Here is a 12,698-nt window from a genome sequence, read left to right as displayed (position 1 = left end):
GGAGCAATTCGACCTCTCCACCCTCCCAAGACTTCCCTTCCCTTCCCCTCCCCTCCCCCAGCGCAATGTGCCCTGCCAGCAACTTTAACTCTTTAATCTGATTAATGGCCTAATCCTGCCTTCTGCCCAGCTGCTCAGCATTCGCCCTCCAACAGGCCCCAGTGGGGACAACCAACTTCTCCGCTGCCCCCTTTCCACACCCACACACACACAGACACACACAGGCTTTGGAAATGTTTCAGTGGTGGGATGGGAAATGAGGCGCGTGGGTGGGTGAGGGTGAAAGGCTTATAAGACTGCTAATTAATCGTCATCATGAAAGCAGCTCGTGGTCCTACTTTTTAGTGCAATCCAGCAGGATCCCGGTGAAGCGCTTCTCCCCGCAGCTCAGGGTAACCACCAAGGTGTCGTTCACCATCTGCTCCACCAGCACCGGCAGCCAGGAGCCGACCTGCGGCTCCTTCGCCTCGGCCGCCTCTTCCTCCATGCTTTTTTTGCTCAGGGACTCGGCGGCGGTGGCAGCCTCCGTTGCAGCTGGTGGGGTGTGAGGCTGCCGGGAGGGTTCCCAGGCGGCCTTGCTCGGGCCAGCTCCCCTCCCCCAGGCCGTGGAAGCTGGCGGGCCGCTGCTGCCGCTGCTGCTGCTCCTGCTCTCGGGACAGCTACCCTGGCCGCTGCGATGACCTCATGGCTCCGGGCTCCCCCTCAGCAGGCAGGATTAGTAGGTAGGCTGACGTCACAATGCTTCCCTCCCGGGAACATTCCACGGCGGAATCCTGAAACAATTGAGTCCATTAGGGGCACACGAAAGAAAGGGAGCGCAGTGTTGCTCCTGTGAAACCTCCCACCCCCGCCCCCACACTTTCGCTGAAGAGGACTACCCCTAGAAAGCAGGTCTGCTGCCCTCTGCCCCCCAGTTAGAAGCACCAGCGTAACGCCTACGTCAAGGGGTCAAGTGATTACCCAGGCAGGCTAAACAGTTTCCGTCCCTGCTGACTGTAATTGTAACACTTCCAAACGAGCACAGACAAAGCAGTGATTACATTCAATACCTTTCTTCCCTTTCCCCACCCACCCCCTCCATCCCCTCACAAGGTAATTCGATTGGCCAAAAACGTGGAAAGTCTCCCCACCCCTGCTGCAAACCACATATTTACCTGGAGTGCGTGGCTGCAACACAGGCTTACACCTCCCCCCCCACCAGTCGATTGCTAGACAAGCTCACAGTAAAGTCAATTATTTCTTTTGCCCTCACATGGCTCTGATAAACAAGGCTAATCGTTCTGCTCTGCAGATAAAACACAGGTTGTCTGTGCCCTCCTCCAAGTGGAATTGGGTTTAATTTATATTTAACTTGCATTTAAAGTTGATCCATTTGATGTGTTCTGCCATAAAGGCAGAAAACGACTTTTGTTTCTGTTACAGTTGAATTTCATGCATGCTCAGAAGCAAGCCATACATAGGTGCTTCTGCAAAAAGAAAGAGGGGGGGCTTGTGCACAAGGATGTCTGCATTGCACTGCAGGGAAGACAGCTGTATGCTGTACTACCTGCTTACTGCAGTCCAGTACATTTGGGTGAAGACTTTGGCAATAGGTTCTTCTATGTGCAGTGCAAATGGAAAGATTTGCATGCCAATATGCTGTATTTTGCAGATCCTTACCACAAATCCCTTTAAAGTGTGGAGTCTGAATCCTGCAAAATAAAACATATCGGAAGGCCAGGCTTTTCCTCTGCAGTGCAACTGGAAGCACTTGGATATGGTAGTTTGGCTTGGCCAGAGTATAAGAAAGGGCATATAAGTAGGCAGCCTTTCTGGCTCCTGTTAATCAATTCATTTGTTGAGGAGAGCACCTCCCCCCCCCCTTTTGCAGAGTTAAGATGAACAGAGTGAAGCAATTTATGTCAGACAATTCAGATGCAGAAATACCCTACAGGATATTCCATATGTTTTGCAAACATTTTTCAAAAGGCATCTCGAAAGTTAGTTTTTGCCAAACAAGCCTACCTTTTAAAATAAAGATTTATGGCTATTTTTCTTCCTCATGACGTGTCTTTTGTATCAACACTTTTTCTTACCAGGACTTCAGTGAATGTTTTACTTAGAGATAAGCCCCACGAGAGCATAATCCTGTGCTCATGACATGGAAGCAAGCACTACTGAACAACAGAGAACTTATGTATAAATAAATATGCATACCATTGTGTGGATAGTTTTCCTTCACAGGGATGTTACTAATAACACCACCTTAGGCCTGTTTCAAAAGGAGGTCCTGTTTTGCTCAGTGGACTTACTTCCTATTAAATGTGCTGGACTGAAGCCAGAACTACAGTTGCTTGCACTCCTTAAGGCAGTTGCTATTAAATCTTGCTAGACAACTGACTGCTTTAGAGTAAGCATACTGAAGCCTGCAAGGGCATATTTGCAGTACAGTTCAAAAATATGTGTATATGGAAACAAGTTCTGATCACATTACATTTTTCACAAAGCAATCCTATAAATGCCATGTCAAAAGAAAATCCCATTGACCCTAATGAGATTGCTCTCAAGTAATTATGTATAGGACTGCAGCCTCAGAGTCACACACTTTGCTTATTTTTAGCTTTTTTAAAAAACATGTTTTCCTTCTTTTATGAATAGAGACATTTTCAAAAGAGGCATTCTGAATGGACAGCCCAAGGTCGTGCACATTCACTTAGATGTAAACCTATGTGGATGTAGGTGGACTTACTCATAAGTAAGTGTATATACAATCACAGCTTTTACATTATTATTGTAAAGAAGTGTGTATTCTAATAAAGTACAGTACTGTGAATCTGCCAGAAAATTCATTACAGTAGCAAACCTGCTTGCTCTCACTCTTCATGGCTTCTGGTGCATGTGGTGGGGGAGGCTGAATCATCCAACTAACATATATAAGAGCAACACAGAAGCAGCCATCTATCTTCAGATCATGTCATGATCAAATAAATACTTTTAAAAACATGCTTGTAAGAGACTATGAATAACAGTTCAGTTGCAGTCTTGCTTTCTGTTACAAATTAAAAATTAAACAGGCAACAGCCTGAATCCCTTTCTGGGCCTGCCATGGCTATAAGGTCGCCGAAAAGTAAAAACAAAGGGATCAACAAATAAGACAGCAAGAAACAAATATTAAAAACAGACTGATGTTCTTGTGAGTATCGGGGGAGGGGATGGTTCGAATCTTTAGAACCCTTTAGAACTGAATGACAAAACATCCCACAGGTATTTTCTGTAAAATTATTTCCTCTGGCCTAGGCAGAATGTGACAAAGAAGGGAGGAGAACTGCCCCCTTTGCATTCCAGAGGGGATCTGTAGGGCTACTTTGCTCCTCCTGCTCCTGGCACATTAGCTCTTTATCTATAAGACTGCAATGCTTTCCAAAGCGCCATCCCTTAGTACAATATTAAAGAAGCCTTTCTCAGATGAACAACATCTAGGAAGGCAAGGAAGTTTGCTGAAATGTAGCATTTCAACTCCAACCACATCTATAGGAAAGAGGGGCAAGACAGATTCCATGGGGATAATTAAAGGTTTGTGGGTGGTCAAAAAAAGAGGGACAAGCCACCCATATTTTTCCTGCTTAAAGCAAATCTCATTTCTTTGAGCAGGCTTGTTCAGAATCCCAGCTTCCTTAGCATGGAGGGACAATGAGGAAAGAAAAGGAGTAAGGTAGAAAAGGCATCAATTTGTATTTTTCTTTGTTGACTCTTTATTTACATTTTTAAAAATTCCATCACTCTACTTTTTAGCTTATGCTATCAAAACTATTTGAAGCAAACCCTGAAAAAAAGTGTGGTTAGAATATAATGTGTGGATGATATGAAACAGTAGTAGAGGCTTTTCTGTCTGTACCCTCTCATTTTCCCAAAGCTCTGTTGTTTAGATACATATTCTTATAGAGGATCAAAAATTCAGCACAAGTCTGACAACCCCTTTGCTTCCAGGGCTACATTTTATGCTAGTGGGTTCTCTAAACGCCATTGGGTGAGATTGCACACACGGGTATTTAACACTGCTTACAAGGAGAATGATTGTGTGTGTGTTTTTAAAATAATTTAAACTTATCCCACAATTGTAGGCAGTCTGGATCATTTTTTTAAGAAAAGACCAGCTAGAAAGCATTAAGAAGGAAAGGAGGGATGAGCCAACCAATTATCAATTGAACCCTAATAAATGAGAACAATGCAAATGCATAGAAATAATGAGGAGAAGAAAGTCTGTGGCTCACATTACCTGAGCGATCACTGTTTCTCTTTTCCTGTCTCTCTCTCTCTCTCTCTCCAGTCCTTTTAACCATGACAATGTTTGACAATCCTCGGAGGTTACTAAGTGCGGCGTTCCACTTCCACCACGCGCCCCCTAGTGGCCGCTTCTTGACATTTCCCCGTTTAAAACTGACCTCTCCGGCCTCGTCCGGGAAGGAAGTGCCGCCCCCTTCCCCGCCGGAGAGAAGGTTGTCAAGCCGGAGCAGGGCTTCTGAGCTGGGAGGCGGGCAGAGGAGACGCCGCCGCCCGAAGGAGAGGCGGGTCCCAGCCGTGCAAAACCGGCAGTAGGAGTCCTCGCCGCCGCCGCCGCCCCCGCCACCTTAAAGGCAGGGCAGCCTTTCTCTCCGGTTGCCTCTCCGAACCTTCCCAGAGTAGGCAGCAGGCGGTCTTATGGGCCACCGAGTTGGCAGAGGCGCCCGTAGACGCCCACCAGGAACAGGGTGAAGGCCGAGTGGCGATCCCGGGGCGTCCCGAGACCTAATGCTGCCCGAGGCCGGGTAGAAAAACGACACCCTGCCCAGTCACTGGAACGTTACAGGAGCCACAGCCAGCCAATTTATTTTATTTTATTTTTTAAACCCCAGGAGGAAATCGATCAAAATAAAATCTCTCAAGAGTCTCTGCACATGTCTGGTGGTAAAAAATAGTACAAATAACTTTTCATGATATCAAAAATCCGGCTGTCTCATTCTGTCTTAACATCACAGTCAGCTCTGAGGCGACTTAATCTCATAAACATTCATATTGTGGGGATATTTGCTTGGCAAGAAAGGTTGGCAAGAAAGGAGAGGTAGCTTCAGATAGAGATCATGTTACAGTCTTCAGAGAGGTAGACATCTTGGTCTGTTTCAGAGAGAAACAGCAAAACGGAGGAAAAAAGTTTGGTGGCACTCTTTGTTCTAAAGATGCCCCAAGACTCTCTCACACACCCCCATGCTATTTTTTTTTTTTTTGCAGCCTTCCTGCTGCCATCAAAAACAATGCAATCCTGCACTAGAAAGTCAGGATTGGATCCTGAGGGAGCCTGCCACATTATATTTTGATGGTTCTGTCTTCTGCTTTGTTTAAAACAAAGTCGTTAACACTGTGCCAATGCCAACAGGGTTAGTACAGTAGAAGGCCGAGCTTAAACTGATGTGCAGGTGACTCCATGCCACTTGCGGAATGACTCTGTTTTGGAAGGGCAAAAAGCAACCAGAAGATGCTTGAAGGTGGGTCAGATGAAGATGCAGTGCGGGGTCTAGAGAGGAATTATGGAGAACCATACTCAGCCTAAGGACTGGGCTCACTTTCTGTGATATTCTTGGGATTGGGGCTGCATTCTGCTGATGAGAAGGCAAAAGGCAAGGACTGAAAATACCAGCAGATTCAGCCTGCATGTTGAGCAGAGCCGTTTCAACCTCTGGGAAAAATGAAAGGGAAAAAGATCCATAATGGTACAGTATTGGGGGGGGGGGAGAGGTTTTGGCAATCTCAGGACCCTAAAAGGTTAAGTTTTGCCTCAAAGTTACCTGCTTTTGGCCTACAGAACACATCTCTATAACCTATGCAAGAGTTTTGATACATCAAATAAGTGAAAAAAAAGGTCCCATCCTAGGACCCCTCTTTCAATTAGCGCTACACGGCAATTAAATGTTTGTTTTAATGCTGTGAGGGAGAAGTGATTTGGAGGACAGGGTTGCAATAGGTGAAGAAAGACCTGTTTCCCTTCCCAGCAGTGCCTGCCCTGTAGCAGATTGGCTTTTTTAATATCTTAATTTTGCAAGATGGGCAGACCTGGCTAAAGGCATCTCGCTGCCTGATGCAAAGGACAAAATACCCCCACCCATTCCATCCTGACCAGCAGTTGCATCTTATTCCCATCATGGTCATGTGACAGCATCCTCCACCTCACCTGAGGGCAGCAGACTAGATAAGCAGGACTGGAACAGCCAAATGAAACACACCACTATGTGCTCCAACAGAGGACAGCCAGGATACTGGAGTATCAGGCATCCTGCCCCCTCCACCTTCCATCACCTGTTGCCTGACATGATCACCATTGCCTGGTGGCAGGGCTAGCTGTGCAATGATTTATGTATCTTGTATTTGGGAAATTGGAGGTGAAGGAATCAGCTATGGAGGTGGAAGCACATGGACTAAAGTGGGTGTGTGGTCTCATCCCAAAAGTTCAAGAGGAACACCCTTATTCCAGTCATGAGATGCTAGTAGACCACCCTAATAAATTAAGCCCTCCTAGAGCAGCAGTTTTTAGCCTAGGATGCATGAGCCCCTTAGGTGGTCCATGGATGGACAGTTATACACAGGATTTTATGTGCCTGTATTTGTGTGTGTTGTTTCACAAAGGGGGTCTATAGGTTTCATTAGATCCTTCAAAGGGATTTTTGACCCACCCCACCCCACCCTAAGGCAGTGTCTACCCACACAAGTACATGATGTGCAGATTCTTCAGCTCTTTGCTGTGAAATGACAAAGCAAAGTGACCTTGATGCCAAGAGAGTGGTGTAATCCAGGTAAACTGTGAAGCCCAGTCTCTTGCAATCTTCTTCTTCAGCCCTGCCCTGGCACTGGATCGACTTGAATGGGGATTGAGCAAGATAGCAGCTGTGCTCTTGGCAAGGCACCCCTCCTTGTTAGCCAGTCTGAGACAACTGCTCCAGGCAGCAGATGCCAGGGAGCCTCTGTGGCAGCAATTCTGCTGATCTCCCTGGCTGTCCTATGGGCCTGTACACCATAGCATCTGCCTGTGGCTCCCTAAATGAGCCTGTTGTTTTAGGGCAGTGGTTCCCAATATTGGGTAACCCAGGTGTTCCTGGTCTGCAATTCCCAGGAGCCTTCACCACAAGCTATGCTGGCTGCAGTTTCTGGGAGTTGCAGTCCAATAATACCCAAAGTTGGAAACCACTGCTTAGGGCATGGGGCGACGCCTTTCCTCATACAATTCAGCTCCAGACCAGTTGCATGCAATATGTAGACGTGTGTGTGTGTGTGTGTGTGTGTGTGTGTGTGTGTGTGTGTGTGTGCGCGCGCGCGTGTGTGTGCGCTATCTTATCACTTGTCCCAGGCATTAAAATGTCTCAGATCATGCTCAGCTGCTATCAGTATGTTCAGGGATTCCCCCAATTGCTACCATGGATCTGCCATCCCCGGGGTCTCAGCAGGAGGTAGGTGAGATAGAGAGCAAGACCATTCCCTGGGGCCTATGGCAAGATTACTTGCCCACCTCTTTCCTTCCCATCTCCTTTTCCTTCTTTGTCATCTTCCTTTAGATATGCAAGCTGATGGACAAGGACTCTTTTCTCCCCCTTTTAATGTTGCCTTTTGCCAAGGAGAGGATAAACATGTGATCAAGAGAAACTAATGAATGTACATTTAAGTGGCATTGTGTAAGCTAAGTTCCTGTCATTAAGCCCTAAGGCTGATAAGTTAGGCATTTTACTCCAGCTGAACCACTTGGTTGCGCCTTCCCTTCTTTTGCTGCAGTTGGGAATTACATTCCTTGCAAGTCTGTCCGTGTTGCTGCACAGCTATTTGGCAGGGATTGTGCAGTTAACAGTAATAACCCTTCAGTGGTTGCTGTGCAGCAGCAGGCATTAATGCTGCTCCATAGCAGCAGAAAACAAGATAGCTTCTCTAGAGAAGAGCGCATTTCTTTGTTATTAACTTGCAACTAGAATGATGTGTAAACAATGTTCCTAAGAGACCACAAGAAGGAAGGACCATAGGAATGCAGCTTAAGTTTGAGCTCCCTTAAAATATGTTCTTGTGCCAGTTTTCCACCTTGGACTTAGCACATAGAACACATGATAAGAATCTCCATTGGTATTTGTAGCTTTAGGGTATTTGCCTTAGAGCAGGGATGGGTCACTGTGGCCCTCCAGATGTTTGTTGGACTGCAACTCCCATGGACCCTTACCATTGACTATGCTGACTAGTTGGAAACCATCTTCTCACTGATATCTACAGGACCTTCCCCCACAAGCAAGAGTTTATTGGGAAAGACCTCTCTTGAAAACTTGCAGAATCACTGCTAGTCAGAGTACACTATACAGCCCTAGAAGGACAGATAGTTCAATTTGTGTAAGGCAGTTTCCTAGGCTGGTTCTGGATATGGCAATGCCAGGGTGCAACACAAGAAGCTGCATGAGGCTTGCGCCAAACATTTAGAGCCCAAGAGAGAATTCCCAGATACGTACACAGCTGGCCTTGCCTTGAAATGCTCATTGAAAACAAACCAGAAATTCTAAGCAGATTAAGAGCTGAGCCAAAGAGTGTTCTTCCTCCAGTAGCTGCCAGCAATGGATGTGCATTATTTTTTTCTATGAGACTTTTTGCTACCCGTTCCAATGCCTTCAGCTGATATTTGAGTTCCTTTTTAAGTAAAAGATTTGTTTATATGTAAGAATGTGTACTTCTCTGCCTTCTCAGTGATTCCTGAGGCCCATACAAGAACTTCTTTTCCTTCCCTGACCTGAAGTTTTGGCTTAAGAGAAAATGTGACATTAATTAAGCCAGAAATTGCCTGCAGTATAATCTAGTCAATTTCACAGCTCTTGTTGCTTTATATAGGGCAAAGGGAAGCAGCTGCAATAAGGAATTGTGAGCATCATGTAACACACTTTTTCCTCTTCCTGCTTGCCCAGATTGCTCCACAGATATAATAATGATTTGTACAGAACATGCCTTTCTTTCTTCTGTTTTTTGAAAACTTATTTTAGAAGAAAATACACTGTGACATTTGAAAGCCATGCTTAGTAATATCCTAAGGCTCTATTCCTATACATACTTGCATGGAATATGACTAGAATTCAGTGGGATTCAGTTCTGAGCCTACATGTAAAGGATTGAGCCATTCCATGACATTAACACAGGACGACTGCTTGCTTGCCATTGGAAAAACTGTGAACTGTGTTTTTTAGACCTTTTTTATATCTTACAAACAAAAGAGATGTGCCTTCAAGTTCTACCCCCCCCCCCGTTCATTTCAATACATGAAGCAACGAACAGGAATATTTGAAACCATATACAGTATGTGCAAGTTTGCTGCCTCAGTTATGCTGAATGAAGAATTTGCACATTGTTCAGTTCTGGCTACTTCTGTTCTTATTATTCAGACTAACTGAGATGGTTCAGAAGAGGGAGGAAGCTTCCAAGTTCCTCAGAACATTTTCTCAGGCACAAAGTTGAAGGGACGCAGGTCTTCCCCAAAGCCCAAGATATCTGAATCCTTGGGTGGCACTCTTGTTTTTGTCCTGAGCTGCCTACTTCATTTGGGAGGTCATGTGAAAGGGAAATACAGTGTTCAAAAAGCGAAACACATAAATGGGTTGGTGTTAGGCTCCAACTGGCTCTGCCTCTCAGCAATTAGGAAATTTCAAATCATGTAATGAGCCAATTAGGTTTAATGCTTATGGAACAGAGACTTGGAAGACCCAGGGCTGAGTTCACTCAAAAAGCCATGAAGATTTTGGAACTTTTGCAACCTCACATATGTCTGCTACTGGCTGTGGCTGGGTGTCAGTCTGTCCATCAGTAACCAATCTTTCCTTCCTGCCCCATGAATTCGAAGAGAGCCCCTCCTCTCTGCTCCGAGCACTTCTCCCTCTCTTTTTGAGTCGTTGGAGTTTGTTGAAGTAGTCTGTCAAGCTTTTAGCTTGCTGTTATCTGTTCAGAGTAAGTAAATGAAACATTTTATTATTTCGTTCACTAAGGTCTCAGAGTGAGTTAATGAGACTCTGAATGCCAGTTAATGAAAAAAGGGGTGGACTCATTGGGGAGCTTGAAGTTCTGCTCTGTGACTCTCTGTACTTCTGCTATGCAGCTGGACTCTAGCTAGAAATCGATTGGTCCCTGAAGACTGTATCCATATTGCTCTGACATCAAAATGCTCCAGTATTGATGCTCTCGTATCCAAGATGAAGCAACATATTTTCTCCAAAACCTGAAGTTTTCAAGTAAGTTGATGCTTTCAAAGTAATTTTGAATAGATTCAATAAGATTTTGAATTCAAATCCTGTGTCATTTCCTTCCTTTGAAATCAAGGGGGTAATGTCAGCTTATATAATTTTTTTTTTGGGGGGGGGGGGGGTAAAAGGTAAAGTTCCCTGACCCCTGGGCTAGAGGACTTTAACCAGAAATTCAAAACTCTGCAACAGAAACTCACTGAATGAATTTGGGCTGGTCACTTTCTCACTAGGCCTCAGAGTTATGGGAAGGATAAAATCGGCAGGAGTAGAGCCAAGGACACATCCTGAGTCCAGGATCAGGTCTTAGCTTGTCCACCAAATCTATGTTTTCCAACCCCTCCCTCAGCATTCCTCAGATGTTTAGCTGGAGCACAAGCCTCTGAATTTGCTTCAGTTTCCTTTGGCAACAGCCGCTTGAGTTCTCAGATCCTCTCAGAGGCACTGAGCTACATATGGGGAGGAAAGGGGAAAAGTAAAGGGACAGACAAGCTGCCGCTGTGGGAAACAGCAGGTGGAGGCCGTGTCCGTGTGCTATGTTGTAGGCATGCTTTGCTCACCTCTGCCACCAGAGAATCCAGGCATACCTCCCTCTTCCCCAGGAAACAGTTTCTTTAGGTCACCTCTGTTGGCAAGGATGGGCAGGTGGCACTGGCATGTGTGTGTGTGTGCGTGTGTGTGCAAACAGCTGGTTGCAAAGGCTGCTGCCATCACTAGCCTTCACCTCCCTCCTTCACACATTTTCTTCCATCTCTTTGTACCCCCTTGGAATGTCTTCAGGCTTTTATCCCTATTTTTGGAAAAAAAGTGTTCTAAATCAGCCATTCTCAGCTGAGGCCATATGTTCCCCCAGGAAACCCTGGCACATTTGAAGGAGGTGGGCATAGACTGGAAACAGGTCTTCGTACACCACCTCATAGGGTTTATTATGCAGATTCAGCCCGTATTTCTTTAGTACTGTGTTTAAGGCCGTGGTCAAAAAAGAATTGAGAATGGCAGGCGTAAATGATCCTGGAGATGCTAATCTGAGTAGTGCTAGATCCAAATGTTGTAGGAGAGGAAAGATGCTCATACAATATATCTTTTTCATTCCTTCACACCCACAAAGCACCTCCAAAGAATTAGAGAAACTCTATGAATAATGTAGCTTTGTAGGAATGTGGGTCTCCTAGTTTTGTGAATATATACTAGACTGTATCATTAGTAGAAAACAAACGAGAACCCCATGATCCCCCTCTTGTACTTTACTGTCCTTTGAAATTCTTTCTTTCCCTCCCTTCCATTCCTCATCTTCTGAAAACCATATAATCCTCCTTTGGTGCCGGAAAAAAAAATGCACATCTGAAACTCTTGTTAATAGATGAAACCTTCTCTCCTGATGGAGGGCCAGCAGCTCCCCTCCCTTTCAACATATGCATTTGGGGATACAGTGACAGATGGCTGGCATTAGGACAACCCTCACAGGAGCTTTCACAGAAGTGTGTTCTGTCTCAAAGTCCTCTCTTGCCCTAAGTCAAATGTTAATTGGAGACAAGAGTCAAAAATAGGAGCGTTTGCAGTATCCAGGGATAAATAGCTGGGACAGTTTCATGTTGGATGGAACTAATTATCTGAACTAATGTGGATGTATTGGAACGTCAGGTATCAAATGTCATGTCCAAAGATCAGGTTCTGCTACTGGTTACTTGGAAGTTTAAAACATATGGAAAATGTCATTGTTTTAAAAATGATTTCATGTAGTATATTCATTAGCTGGCTGGATAGCTCAGTATATTGGAGTAGAAATCAGGAGTTCAATTCCAGACTGTCCCTCCAAGGAGAAGAGCCAGCCTCTATAGCAGAGTCCTAAGGCACCCCAGAAGAATGGCATGATTAATCACTTCGGAGGACTTCATAGTGGAGAAACTGTGGTAAGGGTCACCATGTTAGAATTGACTTTGCAGCACATAATTCTTATTAGTACTCTGCACAGTGGGAGGATTGGTTGGACAGCTTAGTAAGTTAGGTTGAGAGCTCAACTCCCCACTTTGTATCTCAGAAGAGCCTGTCTCTGTAGCCTTGGGCAAATGGCAGGGTCGTAGGACAACTGGGAAGAAGGGAATAGTAAACCATGTCTGAGTACTGTAGACCTCAAAAACCCTGAAAAGGGTCACCCTAAATCAGAATTGAACTGAGAGCATGTGTGCATCCGCACAGAGTTGTTATTATGCACTAGGAGTCTAGCAATGGCTCCTTTCTAAAAATATTCATTCTATCTTGTGTAAATGTGACAATATATACAGTGTATTACAAATGCAAGATTTATTTTATAGCCAACTGTTTCTCAAGTTCAGACTGTCATTCCCTACCAACCTTGACTTTTACGTAATCACAACAATCTTGAATATCACCACTCAAGGAAAAGGTTTTTTTTTTTTAAAAAAATTACATATTCCCAAGGACAGGGAA

General features: G+C 44.9%; 1 protein-coding gene across 4 annotated transcripts in view; it reads right to left on the bottom strand.

The window, feature by feature from the left end:
• Positions 1-4,485, bottom strand: part of PWWP2B (PWWP domain containing 2B) — a 38,512-nt gene extending 34,027 nt beyond the window's left edge. Inside the window, exons 1-2 of one of the 4 annotated variants that reach the window (XM_020795009.3) lie at positions 4,256-4,485; positions 339-773 (exon numbers count right to left, since the gene is read on the bottom strand). In XM_020795009.3, the coding sequence (XP_020650668.3) occupies positions 339-487 (149 nt within the window). In that variant the 5' untranslated portion in view covers positions 488-773; positions 4,256-4,485. Of the gene's footprint in view, positions 1-338; positions 887-960; positions 1,051-1,154; positions 1,171-4,255 lie in introns of those variants that run through there. The other 3 variants (XM_072995381.2, XM_020795008.3, XM_072995380.2) reach the window with 3 other exon arrangements.
• Positions 4,486-12,698: the final 8,213 nt, after the last annotated feature.

Source organism: Pogona vitticeps, chromosome 3 (genome assembly GCF_051106095.1).
Source record: "Pogona vitticeps strain Pit_001003342236 chromosome 3, PviZW2.1, whole genome shotgun sequence".
NCBI classification, from domain to species: Eukaryota; Metazoa; Chordata; class Lepidosauria; order Squamata; family Agamidae; genus Pogona; species Pogona vitticeps.
This window is presented reverse-complemented; position numbering and strand designations above follow the sequence as displayed.